Source organism: Rattus rattus, chromosome X (assembly GCF_011064425.1).
Source record: "Rattus rattus isolate New Zealand chromosome X, Rrattus_CSIRO_v1, whole genome shotgun sequence".
Lineage (NCBI taxonomy): Eukaryota > Metazoa > Chordata > Mammalia > Rodentia > Muridae > Rattus > Rattus rattus.
The window spans coordinates 104,590,247-104,616,293 of record NC_046172.1 but is presented as its reverse complement, the minus strand read 5'-3'; the positions used below and the strand labels follow the sequence as shown (position 1 = coordinate 104,616,293).

The window sequence follows — 26,047 nt, the reverse complement described above, 5'->3', positions numbered from 1 at the left end:
GTGAGCCACCATGTGGTTGCTGGGATTTGAACTCAGGACCTCTGGAAGAACAGTCGTGCTCTTAACTGCTGAGCCATCTCTCCAGCCTGAAACTTCTTACAGTAGATGATATTTGATACAGAGAGTCACAATGAGTCAACAAGAGATTATAAGAGATTATAGAGATTAATAAGAGAATAAGAGATTATAGAGTGGCCAACCATAAATGTGACATACTTATTACATTCCTTCCCCAAAAGCTCATGGAACTTCATGGAAGAGGGAACTAGAAGATTATATGAGCCAGAGGTAGTGGATGACAACAAGGAAGCAAATACAAACAGAAATAGCAGAATGTCTTAGTTAGGGTCTTATTGCTGTGAACAGACACCATGGCCAATGTAAGTTTTATAAAGGACAACATTTAATTGGGGCTGGCTTACAGGTTCAGAGGTTCAGTCCATTATCATCAAGGAGGGAGCATGGCAGCATCCAGTCAGGCATGGTGCAGGAGGAGCTGAGTTCTACATCTTCACCCAAAGGAATCCAGGAGCAGACTGAGCATCCCCAGGCAGCTAGGAGAAGGTCTCCAAGTCCACCTCCACAGTGACACACTTCCTCCAACAAGGCCACACCTTCTAATATTGCCACTCCCTGGGCCAAGCATATGCAAACCATCACATTCCACTCCCGGGCCTCCTTAGGCTTTTTCAAACACATGAGTCTATGGCGGCCATACCTAAACTTAGCATAATAAAAAAAATTACATTTAATTCAACTTCCACAGTCCCCATAGTCTATAGCAGTATCAACAATGTCAAATGTCCAAAGTTCAAAGTCTGTTCCAAGATGCATCCAATCACTTAACTGTAATCCCTGAATTAAGACAGCCAACTACCGGGGCAAACTTCAAACTCTGCATCTCCATGTCTGATGTCAAAGCAGTCATCAGGTCTTCAACTCCTTTTTCATCTTTGTTGACTCCAACTAATTTCTTTCTCCTGATCTGGTTCCACTCCCTGTTAGCAGCTTTCTTCAGCAGATATCCCAGGACTCTGGCATCTTTAACATCTTTGAGTCTCCAAAACAGTTTCAGTGTTACAGCTCGTTTCAATGTCTGGGATCCACACATGATCCTCCAAAGGGCTGGCTTCACTTCTCCAGCTCTGCCCTCTGTGCAGTTTAACTTCAGGTTGATCCACACTACACTGTTGCTGTTGTTCTTGGTGATCCCCATGGTACTGACGTCTCCAATACACTGGGGACTTCCATTGCATCTAGGCTTCACCTATAGCCTCTCCTAGGCTCTCTTCATGGTGCCAAGCCTCAACTCCTTTGCCTGACCCCTTCAGTCTTGGGTCATCAATTGCAGCTGAGGGAGCACTTTCACCAATGGCCTTCCATGGCCTCTCACTGTGCCCAGCCTTAGGTGCTCTTCATGACCCCTTCATGCCTTCAAAACCAGTACCACCTGGGTTACTCTTACACATTATCAAGTCCAGCCACAGCACGAGGTACAACCTTGGCATCATTGAAACACAGCTCTCAAAAAACACTTCCCAGAAGATTTCACCTCAATGATGTTCATTTCTTTCTTAGCTCCAGCTAACCAGCATCAATTGTCCCAGTAGTCTCCTCCTCTTGAATATAAAGCCAGAGACACATGGCTGAAGCTGCTGAGTTCTGCTGCTTGCAGGAGCTGGAACATGGCCCCCTTGTTCTATTACATTATAACTAGATTCCTCTTTACTAACTCCTTCACTGCCTAAGCTTGCTGTCCTGGATCTTGCTGTAGATTGACCTTGAATTTAGAGATCTGTATGCCTGTCCCCTGGGATTAAATGTTTATACTAAATTGCCTGGAACTAACTTAGTTGGGTGGGATCTTACCTCAAGGTCATTACTTTCTTAATTCAATTTATTATCCTTGAGCTCAGAATTCAGCTCCATTTCACTTCCGGGTATCCCTTTAATGCTCAAACCATATATTTTGTATTTTTTCCTTTCTCAGTTTCCCTTTTTTCATTAAAATGCTCTTCATGAGATTTAACAGGAGAACAAAATCTATGATGGGCATTTCTGAGACTTCCTCTGTCAAGTTAATTAATCTGAGTCTTTTCACCTTAGCCTCAGGCAGACTCTTCAGACAAGGGCAAAAAGCAGCCACGTACTTCACCAAAATACCACAAATGCAGTCTTTACAGCACATGCTGAAATTCTTCCCCTCTGAAGCCTCTTGGGCCAGGCCTGCACAATTCAACACTCTCAGTAACAAAGACTTCTGCATTCCTACTAAAATAGCCCATTAAGCCTCATTTAAAGCATTCTGTTTTCCAAATCCAAAGTCCCCAAATCCACATTCTTCCAAACAAAAGCATGGTCAGGCCTATCACAGCAATACCCCAGCCCCTGGTACCAACTTCTGTCCTGGTTAGGGTCTTATTGCTGTGAACAGACACCATGACCAACGTAAGTTTTATAAAGGACAACATTTAATTGGGGCTGGCTTACAAGTTCAGAGGTTCAGTCCATTATCATTAAGGCAGGAACATGGCAGCATCCAGGCAGGCATGGTGCAGGAGGAACTGAGTTCTACACTGTCACCCAAAGGAAGCTAGGAACAGACTGAGCATCCCCAAGCAGCTAGGAGGAGGGTCAGTCTCCAAGCCCACCTCCACAGTGACACACTTCCTCCAACAAGGCCACACCTTCTAATAGTGCCATTCCCTAGGCCAAGCATATGCAAACTATCACACAGAAATTATGCAGCTTGTAGAAGATTTGCACAGTTACCAACTAGACAAAAATTCAAGCAGGGAAAAAGAGAGGTTGGCATGGATTTCTACTCACAGTTAAAGAGCTATTGACATTTCATGGCTACTGGTAGAAAGAAAGTCAGTTTCTTTTAAGGGGTTAACATTTTGTCTATCAATCATATTCTATGGCAGGTCTGGTGACTAGGGATAGTCAGCCAACACAAACTATACTCACTGTATTTATTAAACACACACACACACACACACACACACACACACACACACACACACACGAGGGTTGGGTGAGGTGAGAACATAATATTGTGTCCTTGTGTGGGGAGTGCTCTAGAGGAAATACCTAACAGGAATTTGAAAGAGGTAATGAGTATGACCAAAATACATTGTTTGAAATTCTCAGAGAATGTGTAAAAGAATTACTTTAAAAGTAATCCAAGAGTCTTAAGGAAAGACTTATTTTGTGTAAAATTCAAGGGTATACTCCATCATGACAGGCAAGCCCTGGCACCTTGAGTATCAGGAGGTATCCAGCACATAATATGCATAGTCAAGAAGTAGCAGGATATGAATGCTCTCACTCAGTGGACTTCTTCCATTTCATTCTGAATAAGACACAGGCCAGGGTAGGTCTTCCCATTTCCATTAACCAGATATAAGCAATACCTCACGGGCATGCCCAGATCCTATCCTAATCTAAATAATTCCTCGCAAATGTACCTGGAACTTTGCCTTGTGGTCATTCTAAATTCTATCAGATTGACAGACTATGTTAGCCATCATAGATAATGGCCTCATTTTTTAGCATAGGTTGGCATCAAATTTATGATCTCTTGCTTCCACATACACAGTGTGCAAACTGTAGTCATGCACCCTGTCAGGCTTTGTTTGCTTCTTTAACTCAGGATAATTATTTTCACATTTATCTACTATAAATATTTAATATTATTTGCTGTTGTGTGTGTAAATAATTTTTCTTCCCTTTTATGTCTCGGTACTATTCAACTATGTGGATGTACGTAGTTTGAATTTCTTCTTCTGTTGATGGACTTTTGAGTCGTTTCCATCTTTCATCTCTCCAAAACAAGCCTCTAAGAAGCATTGAAATATACGTTATTACATTCATATGCAATTTCACTTCTCCCTGGTAAATATTGATGGGTAGAACATCCTATTATATTCCAAATAAACATTTAACTAGATGTGAAGATCTAAGTAATCCTAAAACAAAATTTTTCTCTCAACCTACCTTTAAAACCATGGTAATGAGACTGAAATAAAGTGGTCTCCATCTACCCCAAGAAGCTATGATTGCCTACCTGTCCACTACAAGCCAATTGGTGCAGCCAAATTAATTAGGAAAAAGATAAAAAAAAAAATGAGGTTTAGTCAATGTGCCCCCATAAGGAACAGGGACAAAGAGATCCACTGACTCTCTCACATCCTTCATCTGTCCTTCAGTGTGGGTAAAATATATAAAGCAAGCTTGGGATATTTATGTCTTAGAAGTCTAGGTCAAGGTGTGTCCCATATACCATTGACTTTCCACTGCCTCAATAACATTGCAAAGCTCCTGGAGAGAAGAGTTTCCATTCTGGATGTCCCGGGCTTTTCTTCTCAGGTTTTTTGAGAAATTCCAATTTCTTATGTCCATTGGTTTAGTAGTCTGGTAGATAAGGTATCTTTAAAAAATATAATCAGTTAACTAGGCCAATTACACTATTACCAAGTTCTTTAAACAAATGCTGGAACAAAACCAAGAATATACCATCTATCAGCTCTTTTTTCTGGCAGCAACTTGAAGGCCTGGCCATAATTTAATGTTTTATGTTGAAGAGGGTTCAAATGTAAAACTTCCTGAGGAGTATTCAAATAGTTATTTACTCAACTTTTATCCACTTAGACAGTTACATCAACAGAACCACTCAACAGGATGCTTTATAAACTCACTGACACAGTGATCTCTGTATTGTATATCCTATGAAACTGACTAACAAGGACACACGTTTCTATGTTTAGAAAAGTTTCAATGTCTTTTACTCAGACGTTTTAACTGGTTTCAGTAAATTCCTCCAGTACTATAATGTGTTTTCTAAGGTATAGTTCTAGGGTGTATTTCTGAAGAATTTACCTAAGAAGTCATTTGGCAGCTCATTATGACGAATGACATTCCTTTGAGATTCTTTCCATCAAATTATCCAGTTGGTTTACTCTACATTAATCTAGTATTGTTATAAATTGTTTATTTCCCTGAATCCATAGATAGTCCTTTCCTTCTTGCCAAATTTGCAGAGCATCAGTTATTGGAAATTCATAGACAATTTTGTATAACAACTTCCTAATTGAATTAACATTTGATATGAATTATAAATATAGTCATGATCTTAACCCTTTTAAGAGTACTTTGATATTTACATTTGATTTTAGATTTTTTAAACGTAATAAATTTGTTGCCTAGAATTTTCTTAGATGTGATATGATCTCTTTTATATAGTTATGTAAAGATCAGACAACAGTTTACATTTATCTTTTTTCTGTTTATTATATATATATTTGTATATACATAGGAGGAGGTCTTGATACACATGTCTTGTTATTTATATTCAGAGTGAGATAATTGTTACAGGTAAACAAATTAAAACCTCTATCATTCTATATAGTTACTATATTTATGTTTATAATATTGATATCTTAACGCCTGGCCATGAAGTCCAGTTGTAGTTCCAAAAGCTCACACTGACTAAGAGAAAAATGGCATGATATATAAATTGTTAAATTATTTACTCACACTTGGAACTAAAAGTAGGGAAAGAAACTCTTAATTTGTGTTTGCTTTGCCTAAAATGTTTATAGTTTATATTTTTATTTTTAAAAGATGAAATAAAGCCAGGAAACCTGAATATGTAGATTTCTCTCTGAAGCTTAGCTCCATGAACTAGGAGATAGGTCTTTTTCCAAGGTCTGAACTTTTGCAGATAAACACATTTCAGTCTCAACCTTGTATTTATTGAAGCAATCTTCATTCCCAGGGCCCTTATTGTAGTATGAGTACCTAAAATCTACTTTATTTTCAAAGACCCAACAACACACAGCATTTTTTATTAATTAATTATTTTATTTACATGCCAAATGTTACATACCTTCCCAGTTGCCCCTTGCAAGAATTCTTCCCCACATCACTCCTCTCTTTTGTCTCTGAGAGTGCACCCCCCCCACCTTATCCGTCTACCCTGGTGCATCACTTCTCTGCAGGATTAGACACATCCTCTTCCACTGAGGCCAGATAAGACTGTGCTTTGTTACATAAGAGCTGGGGGCCTTGGGCCAGCCCTTGCATTCTCTTTGGTTGGTGTCTCAGTTTCTGGGAGCTCTCTGGGGTCCAGGTTAGTTGACACTTGTCTTCCTATGGGGTTGCTATGCCCCTCAATTCCTTCAATACTTCCGCTAACTCGTTCACAGTAGTCCCCAACCTCAGTCCAATGCTTGTCTGTGAGTATCTGCATCTGTCTCAGACAGCTGCTGGTAGAGTCAGAGGAAAGACATGCTAGGCTCCTATCTGTACAACATAACATCAGTAATAGTGTCAGGGATGGATTCCCAACCAGGTTGGGGATTATTTTGTTCTCTCTTCTAAGTGGGATTCAAGCATCCTCAGAAGTCTTCCAAGCATCCAACAAGCCTTCCTTCTTATTTAACTTCTTAGGGTCTGCAAGGTGTATCATAGGTATTCTGTACTTTTGTCTAATATCCACTTATCAGTGAGTATATACCATGCATGTCCTTTTGGCTCTTGGTTACCTCACTTAGGGTGATTGAGAGACATCAAAAATTTAGAAGATAAAGTGCTATATAGGAGGCAACAGTTTAATTCAAGAGACAATATGTGATATAAATAATAAGCAAAATATACAACCTTGTGTAAGAGTATATAGTAAGGTTCGAAGGGTTATCATGAAAGGTAAAATTACTGGGATTGAGGAAATTTAGAGAAAACTTCTTGAGGATTCTGAGACAGAATGTATATGCCTATGTGTATCAGATACATTAAAGATCAAAACAGACATATCTTAGGCGCTTGGCACCACAGAGGCAAACATAAATAGAATGTCTTTGAAAGGTTAGTAAGAATCCGTCAATAGAGTGGAATGTAGTTTATTCAGTAGCTCCTCGTGGGCATTGACTCAGGCTCTATCTTGACATCTTACTCATTCATCACAAAACAAATGCTATCAGAGAGCCATGGAACAGTTCAGAATTTATATTGTTTGCCTTTCTGGGTATGCGTGTGAAGCTCTCACAAGTATCATTAACAGTGTCACTCCACCACATGGAACTATAGAGTAGATGAATGTAGTTTAAAATTTCAGACACACACAAACAGAACCCAATGAGCAAACAGCTTCACATGCTTAGTGAGCATAATGGAAATGCACAACGATCCCGGGAAGACCACAGTGCACAATAAGGATGCAGGCACCAAAGTGTTATGAGGAGCTAGAAAATTGGACCAACACAGATAAGAAATGAGAAATTTTTAGGGCCATTGAACACCATGTATTTGCAGTGTTCAGTAGCCCTGAAAATTTCTCATTTAAGCCAGGAAGTCCCTGTCTTGTTCAAAATGTTGAAATCAAGGCAGCGTGTGCGAGTTCTCATTGATCAAATTTCTGCTGTAGTCTAGGACATCCCACTATCTTTTAGGGTCCCCGATTTCGTTTTCAGGCTCTTGTCATAAGGCTGTACAGCAGGCATCCATCCCTCTTTTCATGCTCTCAGGAGCTGTTCCAGTAACTTCTGAGCAAGTTCTAGTAGCTCATGTGAATGCATTCTAAAAGGAGAGGCTCCCTAAGGGGAAATTTTGTTGAGGAAATGCTTATCACTTGCTTACTCCCACATCAAATATCTTTCCTCTCTTTAGACTGATGACTATTTTGATCTATCTCTAAGTGTGATCAGTTTGTTTACATTTCCTCCGGACTCCCATCTCATTACTCTTCCATTTGACTTGATGCAATTATTTGCTGGGATTCTTTGATACGGGCTGTTATTTTACAGACTAGTGTTTCACTGTACCTCTGAGAACATTCTTTTTGGCCTCAGCCTGATGTTTTAACTATGTACTGGGATGTTGCCAGGTAGGCAATAGCAGTTTGCTCCAAATGATAACTGTTTATATTTCCGGGTTTAAACCCTGCAGGGATTTGCTGGTGTCCTTTTCAGTATAGCAAACAGATGGAGGGATCTTGAAAGTGAAATAAGGCATAATCAGCACTTAGAAATGCAAAGAGCAGATTAGGCTGCAGGAAGCTTGGTTGTTTTATTTATATTCTCTGATAACCACATACTCCAATCTTACACTTTTGGAGAACTCCCTCTCCCCCACCTATACCCGAAAAAAAAGCTGATGCGCCCTCAGCCTGAAACGAAAGGTCAGGTTTGGATGGTGTGTCTTTATTACTTCGCTATCACCAGGGCCTTTAAAAAGACTCTCTGTGGAACTTTGCAAAGGACATGACACAGAGTTGCAAACTCATTCTGCTCACTGCCTTGTGTAGCAGCAAACAATTGATAAAGGTTTTTCATAAAGAGCAAAGGAAATTAAAAATTGGACTAATCCTTTAAGACCAAGAAAAACCAAGGAAGGCTGCTTGGTTTTGTTTTCTTGACTTGAAATTGAGTGGGTGTTCAGTGAAGCTGTGTCGGAGCACAGGCACATGAACTGATTTGTTTGAAAATGTGATATCATTTTCTTCTGAAAGCCCCCAAGCTGAGAAACAGAAAATGGTTTCCAGTAGTGAAAATTATTTGTCTCATATTGAGGATTGCTAATTACCTTCTTTGTATTTCTTACTAGAGCCTGGAATAAACCATTGCATATTCCCTAGAACCAGTAATGGATTATTAAGTGGTCAATAATACTTTTTCAATTGTGTGAATTCATTATAATGGAAGCTTGTTTGTGATAGCCTGATTGTAAATTGCTAATTTTATGTTTACTGAGTAAGCATTTACACAGTGGCTTTTTATACACTTAATATTTTAAATATTATATTTATTAATATTTTGAGATTCTCACTGATTACCCAGGCTACATCAATTCTTTTAATACACTGAGATTTCTAATGATAACACAAAAACTTATTTAGCTTCCATGTGTGTTCATCACAAAACATTTTCTGCTTGATTATTGACCAGTAACATTTTGTCCTAAAAGTCTCAGAATAGAATTACAGAAGCATAGAAGAAGTTGCCCTTTAGATATTTATTTTTAAAATTGAAGAATCTGATTTTCCTCGAGTGACTTATTGTTTTAAAACTACATAAGTAATAAATAACTTTTATTTCTACATAATTCAAAAGGGTTGTCATGATACAGAAATCAAAAACAATAATGTCATAGCCATCCATTATTTTGGAAATAATCTATACTCTTTACATGTTAAATCCCCAAAAGTTCAAGTCATGGCAAAAATAACCATGGTCGTTGACCTCCCCGGATTTGTCTAAATCATGCTGTCTTGAAGATTCTTGGAATGTGGATGGGTAGAATTTTAACAATAATAAATTCTTGAAACTTCCAAAAGCTTAGAAATAATAAGTCTATAAAAATGATGATGTAGATATTGTTACTGTCCTGGTCTAGTTCTGACAAGTAACTTTTCCAGACTCGCCACCTAAAAATCAACATCTGCATTTAAACAGAAAATATTGTGCCTAAATTTATTCAGCACCTCAATATAGATGGCTGAGGGTGATCTAACTTATCAGAATGGTTCAAGGTCGTCTAATGATCCTCAACTAGTGGATGCTCATGTGGCTATGGAAGGCTAAGTAGTGATCAGTTTCATCCTTTTTTCGATCTAAATTTGAGTTATTTAATAGTCCTATGAAATTATCGAGCCCTGGAGGATCACTTAAAATAGGATGCATCCATTAATCTTGATGGCCTCTTGGCTTAGATATAAGCAAAAGAATATTTCTTTTTGTGTTCGACTGCTTCCATATCTGAGAGTTGTGGCTCTATCTGTAAAGATGGATTGATTTAAAAATCCCTTCAGTATCTTCATAACTTTTGATATATAATCCCATCAGAAAAAACTCTATAGAAGTACAGTGAAAATATAATAAGTCAACTGTGCCCAAAGTACACTTTACTATTTCTAAAATTGTTATCGCCCCTGGTTAATTTTTAATTATCAGCATGAAACAACCAAAAGTCATGATAGAAGAAGGAATTTCAATTAAGGGATTACTAAAATCAGATTCTTCTGTGACCCTGCCTATAAGGAATTCTCATGATTGTTGATTGATGTGAGAGGGCCCCACTCACTGTGGGAAGCACCATCCCTAGGCAGGTCAGCCTAGACTCTGTAACAAAGGTGCCCAAGCCCAATCCTGAGAGTAAGTGTGCCAGCAAGCTCCTCCTTCCCCACAGTTCCTGTATCCTTGATCCTGCTTCAAATGCTTGCCCTGCCTTCTCTGAATAAAAGATTGTGACATGGAGGTGTAATTGAGTAACAGAGATAAACCATGGCTTCCTGAAGTTGCTTTAGGTCATAGTGCTTATCACAGTAGCAAAAAAAAAAAAAACCCCACTGTATATTCATTTACGTATTTTTAAACTTTAGTAATGGAAAACACAGGATGTAGATGATCTGCTTTGTTCTACTTGGTGTACTTGTTTGGATTGTTAATCCTGTTGTTGTACATCAGAAATCCCTTCCTTTATTGTGAGAGTTTAATATTTCACTGTGTAGATATATTACACTTGGTTTATTCACTTACCTCTTGAGAGACAGTTGCGTCATTTCTGCTTTTTACCTATTATAAAAATGAAATATAATATATGTAATTTTAATGTAAACCAAAGCTATCATTTCTCTGTGATTAGTGTCCAGGAGTACAAGTTCTCTCTTGGTAAGTACAAATCTAATCAATGGAAAACTACTAGACTATTTTCCAAAGTGCCATATTATTTTATTTTGTCATCAATGTATACGACTTGTATTTACTTTCCACAATTATTAGCACTTGGTGAGTGTGATCCTTTGCATAAAAATGGTCCTTAGAGGCTCCATACATTTGCATACTTAGCCACCAAGTAGAACACATCAAGGATTAAAAGGATTTAGGAGCTGTGGTCTTGTTGAGTGCCAGTTGCTTTGCTGGAAGAAGTGTGTCACTGGTAGTGGTTTCCTAGGTAAAGCCCATGCCAGGCCTATTGTTTCTTTTCCTTTCACTGCTTGTGGATCAAGGTGTATCTTTTAGCCACTTCTCTAATTCCAAAGCCTACCTGTCACCATATTCCCTGCCACAATGATAATAGGCTAATCTTCTGAAACTGATAGCAAGCTCCCAACAAATGTTCTTTCCTAAAGGCCGCCTTGGTCGTGTTGTCTCTTCAAACAATAGAACACCGAGACAATGAAATTTCTTGTTTTTTATTTGTTGTAATCCATACGACAATATGCATCATAATAAATATAAATTTTTTAGTTTGTATTTTCTGATAACTAAGTAATGAAATCTTATTTTCATTTATTAACCATTGTTATATTATTTATTGTGCAATGTCTCCTCTAACCTATTCTCAATTTTAGAAATTATACTTTCAGCCTTCTAATCTCTTGAAATACCAGAAAATATGTTTTCCTTGGAATAAAAATTAGAAACATATTCAGGAGACTGCCAATACACTTCTTGAATATCTCTATACTATTCCATTCTTGAAATTTAGTTTCTCATGTTACCAGTCTAGCCATGTAAACCGTATGTGTTCTAAGAGTATACATTTATTTTGCTTGCAGAGAGCTCTTTGATAAGAACAGATCTATAATAAACCCAGTTGAACTTTATCTCCTCTAGGGAACGTGCAGCATTTTAGGTAACAAGGTTATATGTGTAGGGCTAAAAACAACCACTAAGGGGACATTGAAGTGCTTGTTAAATAATGCATCCTACGGGAATTTTAAGCAGAATGCAGACTTTTGTGTATTTAAGAAAATATTCTGCAATGACAACATTGACTTCAAGAAAGGAAATAAAACAGTTCAATGAACAACACTTATGGTGATAGGTAAAATATTTCTATCTTTCTCTCCTTCACACACTCTCTAGCTTTCTCTCCTTTAACATTTCATAAAAAGAACTAATCATACCTTGCTTGGATCTTTCTGAGTTCAGATTGTCTAACTTACTTAATTACAATTTTTATGATTTAGTTTTTGCTTTTGAAATGACATAAAATTCCAATAAAAAAGAAATTGGTTATCCTGTGCAAGTTTTGATAATCTTAAGTGACATTTACTTTGAAGGGAACAAATCAATGCTCAAATTTCCTTTTGGGTTGGAAAACAAATCTCTTCAACAAAAAATGGAGTCTGGCTATATATGTCAGTGCCCCCCTTGGAAAAGTTTTATTCCAGTGTTTCATTTATCTAGAATGGCAAATGGCCATCCATTTGTGTTGCTCATTCTTTCAATAAATCTGACTCTCATATTAAAATCTTGGAAAGATACATCTGTGTGCTATGAGAAGTCTAAATATAAAATTCAGGGGAGAACTAAGTTCCCCTAATTTGGTTTCCTGAATCCATGAAAGTATATGGAGATATTTTACAGCCACTCCAGAACAGATATTTCTTTCTTACGTGCTAGCAACACAGCAACTGTTAAACAACCATTATCCATTGGCTTCTAAAATCTGTATGTAGTAATTCTTTTTGCATCCCAGAAATAGTTACTATGACAAATAAATTTGTATTCTGAATTTTCTCTAGTAGATAGTGTAAGATCAAACATTTTCTGTATTCAAAGAATTGAATTCATGTTAAAGTTTGCATTTTATTGATATGCGCTATGGATTAGATGAAGTCAGTTAAGCCCTTTCCGGGCCAATTGACATCCCCTGTCTCTGATGTCAGTCTGAGAAAATTCTATATAGTGTACTACATCCCCGGATTACCTTATCTAAGTATTACATGGACATTTCAAATGATATGTCTTGGCATGTGGTCATTTTTCATTAAATTATTAGGAATTGTTAAAGCATCTTTCCCCTTTTTTGACACCTTGCCATAATTGAATATAAATTGACTTTAAGACAGAATGGGAGATATTCGTGCAGTTGGTTACTGGGTCTTCACTGGCATCTAGCAAAAATGATGCTCGCTCTGGGTATTGTAGCCAAACAAACAAACAAACACAGAGGCTTTTGCTCTTCGATGTACGCTCATGGAAAAATGCCATCAGCATCCTGGATTTTATTTTCTCAACTATTAAATGACCTGATTACTAAGATTCTAACTGTTTTAAATTCTAAAATTTGGAAGGAAAGGGAGAAAAATCGAAGCCGTGAAGCACTGTCATGGTGCAGTACCTAATTTGTATGTTTTTGTTGTTTGTTTGTTTAAAGAGCAAAGAAATTATCCCTTAACTAAGGTGATTTCTCTCCTCATCCACCCTCCCAGTGTGTTCTAGAACTACAGTTAAACAGCTTACTAAGTCGGCCTTCTTCTCTGAATTATCCAAGAAGCTTTTTTTCTATCTGTGTTCTGTTTACCCTAACACTTTGATCTTCCTTATTCTTTCTCTAAAGTCCTCCTCCCTGCTTTGTGGCAGTCCTTGCAGATTTAAATCAAATGCATGGCTTTTTTCTTCCTCCTCATCCTCCTTCTTTCCTCTTCCTCCTCCTGATTCTCCACTTTCTCCTCCTCCTCCTCCTCCTCCTCCTCCTCCTCCTCCTCAACCTTCTCCTCTTCCTCCTCCTCCTCAACCTTCTCCTCCTCTTCCTCCTCTTCCTCTTCTTCCTCCTCCTCCTCTTCCTCCTCCTCTCCCTCTTCCATGTCTCCTCCACCAGGCTGTTTTGTGTTATAGCTTATGAACCCTGGAATTTTTCTTTTAAGCTATAATATAAGCCTCCTCCAGCTTTAAAACAAAACAAAATAATTGGCAAAAGTATGCCTTAAACTCATTTGAAGACAGTGGAAATAACATTAGTTACTCATAATATTAGAGTTTAGCATATTTGAAAAATCTATTTGAATGTATTGTTTTTCTCAGTTTTATATTACTTATTAGATTATATATAATATATATGACACACTCAGAAAAACAAATCATTTTGTTATTTTAAGCATAGGTGTGCTGTGTAGATCACATATTCATTCTAGAAAAGAAATTGCTTTAGCGGACATATCTCTACACTTTATACTTATTGTACTCGCTTATTTCATTATATTGTGTGCAACCAAAAAATTGTAGCTATAAGCTATTTTGAGAATGCACTTTCCCCCCAGAACGTTGTAAGAATCAACGGGAGTATAATTTTGAGTAACAGAAGTGCAAAATAAGCACAGAGTCCTAACTACCATAAATAAAAGGCCAGAATTCTAACTTTGCAAATACTCATAATTACTGGCAATGGGGAAGGGGAAACATGAGGACAGAAAAGTCAAAGTTAGTAGATTTTTAATATATCTGAACTTTTTTTTTCTTTCCAGAGATAGAATTCTGTGAAACACCTCCTACTTTGTGCTCTGGCTACCAGACAGACATGCACAGTGTTTCTCGGCATGGCTACCAGCTGGAGATGGGATCTGATGTGGACACAGAGACAGAAGGTGCTGCATCACCTGACCATGCACTCAGAATGTGGATAAGAGGCATGAAGTCAGAACATAGTTCCTGTCTGTCCAGCAGGGCCAACTCTGCATTGTCCTTGACTGACACTGACCATGAACGGAAGTCTGATGGGGAAAATGGTAAGAAAACTACATCTGCCGTTTTGCTTTGTTATCACTTCTGATATTGGCCTATCTTTCATTTAGCATGCAGAATACAAATACAAGATAGCAGGGTCCCAGGAACAAGGAGGATACTTAAGTAGCTAGCAAATAGACACGTTTATTTATAACGACACAAAATAGTCTTCATTTCTGGAGAACCCTCAAGAGAAATTATCTCATGTAGTCAGCAATATTGTGAATGTCTTATTCATTACTCACCTTTTATTTTCATTTTTATTTTCATAGCTACCCCAGTGGGATTTATTATAGGAAGTACTCATTTCACGTATTTTAGCTTTACATCGATGTATGAACAAGGAGATGAACAATTATATAGCATGCATATTCTCTGTAGGGACTCTCTATTTTCATCCAAATTAACTTGCTGAGTTTATAAACAGATTCACATTAACCACATTAGAATGAAATTATTTCACAAACACAATTATTTTAAAGACACCAGTCATTTGCCAGACAATAAGTACTAACAGCAATGTCATTTATTTGTAATTATATATTACTTCCTTATACATTTTAGAAAATGAAATGCTTTCTCTTTGTGAGTTTTGAGGAAGGGGTTGACTTATTGAAAGTATGTTCTTCTGCCTCTAACCAAAAATAATTTCATAATAGGCATGTTAAAGGAATGTTAATCAAATTAATCTAATCTATCCATCATTTTCTTTGTCAAAATTTTATGTGAGTTCTTATATCATCCACATTCATGCTAGCATAATATGTGAATTCAACCCATTTCACAATGACAAACACTGTGTTTTCTGTCTAGGTTACTCGATTTTATACAACATAAAATTATGTACGTGTATATTAAATGAAGACAATTTTTTAGGGGAACAAAGGGGCAGGGAGAGCTGAGTTGAGAAAAGAGGATAGTATAAAATATATTCCATATTCATTATACACCTGTATGAATATAATTTAAATGTAATGATTATATTCTGCGCCATAGGCCAATCCTCAGAAATGTTTGAAATCGCACTCTGGGAGACAGAAGTTCTTCTTCTGGTTGATGCCTTCCCTTCTTCCAGCATAAGCTTCCATTGTTGGTAGTCAGATTGAAAGACTCAGGTGCCTCTCTCACGATCTTCATCCTGCCTGCTCACTAAAGAACTGTAGTTAAATACATTCAGTTGAAACATACCCCAATAAAGGCTTTTTCATTCTAGACTTCATCATTTTTCTCTCTGTAGATGAACATCAATGGGAGGTTTCTTTTAGGAGTGTTGAAAATTGTAGGATTAAGTAAGATTGACTTTTTTTTATGATTCAATACTACTGAATCTTTGTTTTAGTGGAGGAATATATATTAGGGTACATAGAGTTTTTTTTTTTTCCATTGATACTGTTATGTTTTTTTAAAAAAATTCTTGATGAAGTATTCCTGTTGAAATTTGAAGAATCTCAGGCAACGTGGGCAAAGACTGATTAATAAAACATTTAATATTACAGGTTTTAAATTCTCTCCTGTTTGTTGTGATATGGAGGCTCCAGCTGATCCTGCTCAAGGCAAGTGTTTCCAAATATTCGACGCCAAGTTGTTTTTACCTCAATCAATCGTGACAGGTGCCTAGTCCACAAAACAGACTCTGACAGACTAACAAACAACACGTGAGGCTGAACAATGGAATTGTCAGAGATTAGTCTTGTGCCTTTAATGTGTATATTTCACTTGCAGTTAGGAACAACACTCATTTGTCTTGGGGTTCTGCCCTAAATAAAACAACTGCCTTGTTGTTGTTGTCGTTGTTGCTGCTGCTGCTGCTGCTGCTGTTGTTTTGCTGTTATTTTCTTTTGAATTTAGAATGGCTTTAACTTTAACACGGTATATATCTGATGTTGACAGAACTTTCCAGTGCTCACTACCAAATGGCCTTGGTCCTTTTCTCCAGATGTTCCTACCTTGGCCTTACAATTACATTTCATTCATATCATCAATTGCAAATAACTCAAAAAGCCAAAGAAAAAAGTGAAAGCGTAAGGTAGTCATTATTTTATGAGATTTTATTTTTGTCATTCTTTAGTAAGAGGAGCATTCCCAGTTATTGGTAATAAACTAGGAATGGCCCATATTTAATACTTTTTTTAGAGAAAACTTGAGAGTGTGAATCCTTTTCTTCTTTTTCCCCAAATGCAAGTTAAATTTAAAAAAATCATTTTCAACTCATTTAACTTTGTGTTTGCATGCAAATGGAGCTATTTATTTCCCACTGATATCATCCATTCATGAAAGCATGCCTAGCAGGGTACCTATCTCATTAACTCATTAATCTGAATTTACATTCTATATTTGAAATATAAAAATGCTTAAAATATTTTTGATTTATAGGTTTCAGTAGTTCAGATTCCATGCCATCTTCTCCCTATGATACAATTAGTGTCAATGACATTTTATTTTTTTCTGCCAATAATTTGTTTTTTGTTAATTATTGATGATACCGTGAACATAATGTTATGAAAAACTTTAGGTTATGCCTCACTGCTGTTAATGAGAAATACAAGCTTAAATAAGGGAAAATGTTAATTTATGTGAGTTATACAACTATAAAAGTATCTAAGAAATGCTGTCAAAGATGCTTACAGTTGTGTCCATCCCACAAGTAGACAGTATGATTTAGTGACCCTTCGTTGTTCTACTTGGACTTCCAGAATTTTGCCTAAGAAGATTGATTTCTTGCATTTCATCCATAGACTAATCATTAAAAAATATTTTTAGTACTATTAACCCTGTTTTGTTGTTCTGAATCTAATTTAAATCTATAATGTTACAAACTCTGAAATTTTTACTAAAACTTCACTACTGGAATATTTGCAAGAGGGGAAATTAACAGGTATGAAAAGTAGATACAGTTTTTAGGTTTCACAGAACTACCAAAATATTATTTGTTTTTTAGTCCTTCCCACTTGTCCTAAGACGATCCTTTAACATGTATTATTACTTAATTTTCCATTAAGGAAAAATGCAGATTTAATAGTTAGCTTGATCCTAGGACCTGAATAATAACTGTTTGATATCGTGCTTCTTTCAGTGTACCCTTCTTACAGTCCATTTCAATTATTTGTGATATGTCTAGATTTTCATACCTCACAGAAGGTGTTAAGACTGGACACAAGAGTGTTCTGCCTTATTCTCCATTGTAGATTCGATACCTAGCCACAGGATCTAGAGCATAATTATAGAGTCTATAAATGAGGATCACATCATGTTTTGAGTGGGGGGGATTAAAGTGAGAGATAAATAATTTCATGAAAAATCTATGATCTTGTGCTACTCTTTGAAGAATAGAAGTGCTGCATTGAGGCAGGCCTATGGTTATCTAATGTACAACTTTGCCTCTAACAAATGATATTCTTGTCATTTCTCGTAACAATGTGACAATACTATTTTGTTTTAGTCAATGATCTCTGAAAGACTTGAGGTTACATAATGAATATCTACATATTGCATGAGGAATGTAGGATGGTATATAGGCTTTAATATGGTTACTCCAACAAAAATTATTTCCTGACTCAAAAGCCAGGAATCTGGTAGTTAGTTGTTCAACCGAGTCTCAGCCTCATATTGGAGTCCTGGAAGATTCCTAGAGACCTGCTAGTCCTCAGTCTATGATGGAACCCTGAAAAAGTAGGTATTAATACCTGTGAAAGAATGCCTCAGCAACAGGATAGATGGATTTACCAGTGAGAGCAAGGGCAAGCAGACCAAAATCAAAAGCTTCTTTCTTCCATGTCATTTTATGTGCCGTCACTAGAATACGTGGCCCAGAAGTCTGGTCTTCTCAACTCAAATGATCCAATTAAAAAGGCTCCTCACTGTTGTGCTGAGATGTTTGGGTTTTAGTTGATTCTGGATGTAGTCAAGTTGAAAACTAAGATTATATACCTTGTGTGCTCCCCTTGCCAACTTTAATACAAGCACATCTCCTTAATTTCCTAATGGAAACAAAAATGAAGTCAGTTATTTTTCTACAACTGGTCGAGTGGCATTAGCTGGTATTTATAATTTCTTTCTTCTACTACCCAGTCTGTATTTCTTCCAACCTCAACAACCACCTCAGCTAATCTTAGTTCTTATCCAACAGGAGCTACCCATACTTTTATTCCTGAAGGGTCTGTGCCCTTTGTCACCCTGCTTTAACTGAGTTGTTGTAGTTTCACATTAACTTTAACCACAAGACATGGTAACAACAGGAGATACCCTAATGGATCTCCTGTACTCCAGGCACAATCTTTCTTACCTCCTTTATGGAGAAGTATAGGAATTTCCCCTGGTAGTTTGGACTGATTACCGTTTATAATGCTGTTACTCCTATCTTAGCCTGTTGGCTAATGGTCGTCATAAGTCCAAAGGGGCCAGTTGGAAATCTGAGTTCTCATTGCAATGGAATGTTTGTTGTGTCTCCTAGCAGAGACATTCTCCATCTGGAACCAAAAGTTCTATGCCAGAAGAGATTATGGTTGTGGGAGCAGGAAGCAAAAATTTTCCTACTGGTTACTATGGGTGATAGTGAATGGAATCATTTCCATTTATACTACTTCATTTCTAACCACTGAATTCTGGGCATGGGAGAACATTACCATATACTGAAAAATGATTCAAAGCATATAATGTATTTTGGAGAACCTGGATTTAGCCTTCTTGGTTACCACCATCTAATTAAAACTGTGACTTCAAATGTCATCTACCTTTCTATGAAGTCAGCTGTTTTCAGAATGCTTGACAGCCAAATGTCAGTGACTTTTATGACAGTAGACCCATTATACCATTACTCTGCCTATTAAGTGAGCTTCTTAGCCAGAGGAAAGTTTGTATAGGATGCCTTAACTGTGGCTGAAATATTCTGAGAGTTTGTATACAGTAGGTTTTTAAGAAACATCAGGTGTAAAAGAGGCAAATCCATAAACAGGGTATCTATTCCAGTGAGGTCAAAACACTGTCCTTTCCACATAGGAAGGGAGCCAGTGTCACTAACCTGCTACTTAGTAGCATACCCTTGGGAATGCTATCATTAGGAGCTTGGTGTTAGTCTCTGTTGCTAGCAGATCTGGCCCTTAGCAGCATCTGTAACCAGTTCACCTAGGTAAATTTAAGTACATTTGTTGAGTCCATGCACAAATTCTATTTCTACTACAATAGCCACTCTGGTATTAGGCCTAGTGAAAAATAACAATGGATGATGGCGAAAGCTGCTGCCTATCAACAAAATGGGCCATCTTGTCCAGTGTTTTTTTTTACTTCTACTGAAGTCACCTTTTGATGATCATTTCCATGAAAGACAAGCATCTTCACATCCTTTGCCCATTTGAAAAGACCTATTTAAGTGCTTATTCCCAGGTTTTTTCCCACCAATTTTTTAATCATGTTCTTTAAAAATCCATGGCCATCCAAACAATCCATTGAGTAAAGCTCATGGATCACACAACCAGACATATGGCCTTTTCTCCACCCAAGAAAAATATACAACTTTGTTTATTGCCCAAAGTTCTAACTACGATGAAGTTTTCCCTTTACTGGTGTCTTTCAGGGTTACCCCAGAAGGGGTTTGTAAATGATGCAGCTTTCCAGTTCTCAGTAGTGCTTACATAACATGCAGAAAGAAAACCATCAGTTCAAACGGTGCTAATTCCTGAAGAGATAGTTCTGTGGCTAAAAGCACTACTTGCTCTTCCAGAGGACCCTAGTTTAATGCTCAGCACCCACAATGCAGCTCACAACTGTTGTAACTCCAGAGTATCTGACAGTCTTACACCTACATACATGCAGATAAAACACCAATGCACATGAAATAAAAATATTTAATTTTAAAATTCCCTAATTCTTTCTCAGTAAATGTCCATAGGGAATACTTCAAGAGGCTATGGGAGCATGATTGTGAGTAGAAAGGATTTTAATGGGAGTAAAAAAATCATAAACATTTGAGCAACTTCTTTATATTACTGGTTTGTGCCCTCAGGATCTGATCAGGCCAGATCACATATATACCATGTCCATTTGACAATAGATTGTTGCTGTGCATAACTTAATTTATAACTTGCAGGGTCAAAAATATCTAGACTACTATAGGCAGCCCCAGTTGACTTGGTATCCCATTGTCAAATATTCATTTTACACTAAGGCCAGATAGCCAGTCAAGAGCTGTCTTTCAAAAGAACAGCTGTCTGCCGATGATGGTAGAGATTTGCTGCAAATTTTCTAGAGTTTCCCTTGTGATTCATCTGTATTGAAGTGCCAATGGCTCCAGGCAACCTTCCTATCAGCCACTGATACCTCAAGTGCTTTCAGGTCTCCAGAATCATATTGTCCCAGGTGAAGAGCATTCTACACAGCAATTTTGGCCTACTGAAAACTCTTCTCCTGTTCCAGGTCCCATTTAAAGCTAGCGTCTTTCTACCTCACTTGATATATGGTATGAAATAACATATATCAGTAAGGAATATGATGATTCTACAGTCCAAATAAACCTTCCTCTTGATGGTGGGAATAGTCAGATTTGAAAACTTGTACTTTGGTTTACACAGAATCACTGTGCCCCACACAGTGGACTCCTAGAAATTTCACTGATTTTTTTTAATTTCTTTCCCATCCTCAGAATCCATATGTGTTACCAGAAAGTTCAAGGTGGTTTGTACGCCCTGCTCACATGGTCCAATCAACCTAATTTATCAGTATAGTGGATTGATGCAATATTTTGCAGGAGAGACTGATGATCAAGATCCTTCCAAACTAAGTTATGACACAGTGCTGGCGAGTTAATATACTCTTGTGAGATAACCTTGTAAAAGCATACTGTTGGCCTTGCCAGCTGAAGGTAAATTGCTTCTTGTGGTCCTTATGGACAGGTATCAAGAAAAAGGCATTTGCTAACGTAGTAGCTGCATACCATGTACCAGGAGATGTGTTAATCTGCTCAAGTAAAGATACCACATCTGGTACATCAGCTGCAATTGGTATCACTACTTGATTAATTTTGCAATAGTCAACCTCCATTCTCCATGATCCATCTGTCTTCTGTGCAATCCAAATAGGAATTTTAAAGGGAGATATGGTGCAAATCACAAACTCTGCATCTTTCAATTCCTTGCCGGTAGTATTAATTTCTGCAATCCCTCCTGGAATGTCTTTTGCTCACTATGTTCCCTAGTAGCAAGAACTTCAGTGACTTGCATTGGCTTTCACCAATTATTATAATCCTCACAAAACCAATATAGGAATTCTGCCAACTTCTAAGTACATATACCCCAATTATACATTCTAGAAGTAGGGAAATAACCACAGGATGAGTTTTGGGACAAACTGGGCCTGCTGTGAATAAGATTTTAGCCAAAATTCTGTCATCTGTTCTCCATAAAACTGTACTTTAACTGATGGGCCACATTTGCTTTTGGGGCTCTCCCATAATGAGTACCAATTATTTTCCTAAACAGTATCCCACAGGACCTAGAAAGTCTGATTGTTTCCATTCCCCAGTGTAAGTGGCCCATGTTAAAGGACATGGGCCCCACTGCAGAAGGACTGGAGAAGACTAACCATAAAACTCTTAGGTAATTCATCAAGGCCCTTCCTCACAGGACTTTTGACATCCCTTCATTCAAGGGACCTAGAGTTTGCAAATAGATGAAGTCTAGAAATTGTTTCAGGAGCCAAGATTTCCTATTGCCACTATCCAATGTAGCCTTTCTTGGTTTGTTCAATAATGTATCTGCTTATACAAATCATATAAAACATAGTAGGCTTCTTCATGATTACATTTCTATAAACACAATCCGTTAGTCAGTGTCAGAGTTCCATATGACACTTGTGACCATAAAAAGCACTTTGCTTTTGCTGCTCATTATGGGTCAGGCCATTGTTGACATTGCTTCACCTGTTCTTCCAGTGCCATAACAATGCTTATCATTGTCTTTGGTGCTTCAGTGTTGCCGTCTGAACCCTGTTTCTCCAGGGCCCAATTATAACCCTTTGCATTTAATTCATCCAACTGAGCTGTGGTATTTACAACCCTGTGGTCTGGCACAAGAAAGGAATAACCATAGAGTTCTTCAAGTATACTGATGCGCCTTTCAGCATTTTTCATGTTGTAGGATTAAGGCATCTAGGCCTCCCCGCTGTGGAGGATTGGGTTTTCCTGGCGTACCCTCTGTAGCACCATGGTCTGCCTGAACCTTAAAATCCTTGTCAACACTGAGGCAAGAGATGTCAAACATCTTCATCTTCTTTTCAGTAGGCCATCTTATGACAAATTTTGGCTCTGCAAACTTCCATATTAAACCTAGACTATGTACTCAGTGCTCCCATTTCAGAAAATTCAGTCTGTTCCAGTTTTATATTTCATCTACCATTATCACACACCCTTAAAACCCATTTCTACATGTAGTATCCAGACTTTGCCTCAGTGAATTAGCAAACTCTTCAAGTTCTTTAGTGGCATATCGCACATTTTCATGGACTATAGTTCTTACCTCTCTTCTATGAGCATCTTTAACTGGGGAATTGATTGTGGTTATAAGTCTAGAAGCACTATAGGCAGGCACTGACCGACATCAATATTGTTTTGCCTGCCATCTCCTTCAGAGAACGTCATTGCTAGTTTAGTAGACAGTGAAGGATTACTGAGACAAATATGGAGAGGGGAACACTGCAGTAGATTAATGTGGAGAAGTATTCTATTCTAAGGGTGAAGAATTATTTATCAGGTGAGTTAAGTCCTTCAGAACAGGAGAGTTTAATGTCCTCACATTTAGACGGGTTGTCCCACACCTCTTCATCCACACTTACAGAATCCTTACCAATCACTGTACTTATTTCAACATGTATACCCTCTGAAGCTGGGACTTGGATTTTCATTGTAAAGCAAATAGTCATATTCTGAGGATTTGGGTTTGATTTTTCCATAACTTGAACTCTATGGTTGCTGAGGACAAGATTCTGTTCCACAGCCCACTGGTAAATGTTGGTATTGACTATTGGTATACATCTGAAGTCAATCAATTAACTGTGTCACTGAGTTCTTCTGTTACTGTATGCTGAGATATTAGAAGTTTGTTAATTTTAGCAAGGGATTCATTCTTATCCTTTGCCAATTTATCCAGAGATGTTAGAAGCCACCAGACAACATCATTCTTTCCCTTTTTTTCCACCAGTTGTCATAAGTCTTATGTAGAGAGTCATTACATTTGCAGTTTTTTTTACAATGGATTGGTCAGGATAATCAAATGAATCTATCTAATAAGTTTAATACCATGGATACTTAATGCTCTCCATGCTTTTGAGGAGAGCTTTCAGTAACTGTATGTATCAGCAGATTAGAAACCCAGTCCCAGATACTTTAAAAAGAGGCTAATGGGTTTTTATAAGCTCAAGGCCAACCTGGATTACAGGGTGAGTTCTAGGCTGCCAAGACAATGTAGTAAGATCCTGTCTCAAAAACTAATGAAATAACTTTACAATTTTGTTTCTGTAGAACCCATTCTGATATTACTATCTGTATTAGTCAGGGTTCTATAAAAAATAGACCTGATAGGATGAACATCCATATATTAAAAAAGGAATTTATTAGAGAAGCATACAGGCGATGGTCTCTCTAGTCCAACAATTGCTGTCTTCTAACTGAGAGATCAAGAATCTGGTAGTAATTCCATCCATGAGGCTAGTTGTCTTAGCAGTCCCAATCTGATGCCAGAGTCCCAGAGGAATCTAGAGATCTGGTAGTCTTCAGTTCACATTGGAAGCCAAAGAAATGGGTCCTGACACTAGGAGAAGAATGTTGCTGGAAAAGGGTAGATGAACTTGCCATTGAGAGTGAGAGCAAGCAGGCTTTACACTGTCATTAGTAGACCCATTGGGGTATGTGTGCCAACTTGATATTTACTGTTTTGAAGTGGGAAGCTGCTACAAAAATCAACTGGGTGGGCTCCCCAAAGCAAGATTTGCATTATTGATCTTATCCTCTGGTTGTAGCTAATGAGACTCTGTTAGATACCTGAATCAAGTTGAGAAAATGATTCTATTTCCATGGAATGTAGCGATGATGCTAAAGCACACATGATTAATTTTAGTTGCTTTTCTGGAGAGAAGTAAGAGCTGGACTGTATTCAGAGTCTTATTCCTTTCTTTTGGATAAATATATAGACATGAGTCAATCTGCACAGATATGACTAAATATAATAGATCAATGTACAAAAAGAAAGGACTTAATTCTTTCTATTTAGCCCCTTCTTGTGCTTATTTTCTGTTTAATGTAGCTCAAATTGTTTTTGTCACTTATAATAAATCCTCTTAATTAATTGAACATTAATATTTCCCACCAGTCTAGAAATGCCTTGAGGTTGGGGATTATACATAATATTCATTTTTCAAGCATCTCTAGTACTTAATACCAAGTTTGGCAGCAAGTAATTGTTCAATAAGCATTTTTGAATACAGGTATCATCATCAAAACTATAGGTACGCGTAACTTCTTTGTAATTCATACTTTATTAAAATTAACAAATAAAATCTTACTTTTTTTCCATTTGGTTTATTAACAGGCAGTTTTACTTTTACAACTTACAGTCCATCTTTGGTACTTCTCAAATGGACGGATAATTAAAACTTCCCAAACCCCAGTTTCTTGTTCTATGAAATGGAAAACATTACCAATTTCATTTCTTGTGTGTAGAGCATGAATATATATATATATATATATATATATATATATATAAAACTTTATAGTATGACTTCTATAATTAGATATTCAGTGCATGTTAGGTATGAATAAAGTTTAGCTCTATTCATTTACTATGCCTAAGTTGTGGGATAGATACTATGGGAGACAGTTTTATTATCAGGAATTATACACGTAGCCAGTGTGGAATATATGGCACTCCAAAGAAATTCTAGATCCTGGTTGCATTCCATCCTAATTTCTGCTCATTTCAAAAAAGGTAAAAATCCTTGTGTTTCTCTTACTTTAACTAATACATCATTTCAATAGTTAAAAAATATTTTTCTACTAAGCACCGAAAAAATATTAAAGGAAATATATTAAGGTGATTTTAACTAGTAAAGACTACTATTATTTCCCATTGATGTATAGTAGACCTTTAAGATAGAGCTAGACTCTTAGTTCCTTAATAAGCCATGCTTATTTTCATCATTGTTGAATAGTTAAGTTCTTTCTATGCTATTCAACAACTTTACAGACCAGGGAAGATCTGAAAAAAAATTCATCAGAGACACCAAACCTATAACAACTCCCTGTCACTTCTACACATCATACCCAGAACCTGACGACGTAGAATACACAGCCAATAAATACCATACTAGCATAGCTTTGCATGTGCCATTTTGAGAACCTACATTGCTTCCCAGGAACATCTGGAGTTGTGAGACAAAATGCCTAGATGAACACCTGGAGGTCTTTAAATGACATGTAATACTTATGCCCAAATGAGGAGTTACCCTTCTGATATTTGACCATGTGGGATCATTCATGCACATTTACTAGAAGGGAT

At 37.2% G+C, this 26,047-nt stretch overlaps 1 protein-coding gene across 1 annotated transcript in view; it reads left to right on the top strand.

Moving 5' to 3' along the window:
* Positions 1 to 26,047, top strand: part of LOC116888128 (teneurin-1-like) — a 371,275-nt gene that overhangs the window by 100,686 nt on the left and 244,542 nt on the right. The window contains exons 3-4 of the mRNA XM_032889474.1: positions 14,252 to 14,512; positions 16,007 to 16,063. Of these exons, the coding sequence (XP_032745365.1) occupies positions 14,252 to 14,512; positions 16,007 to 16,063 (318 nt within the window). The remainder of the gene's footprint in view (positions 1 to 14,251; positions 14,513 to 16,006; positions 16,064 to 26,047) is intronic.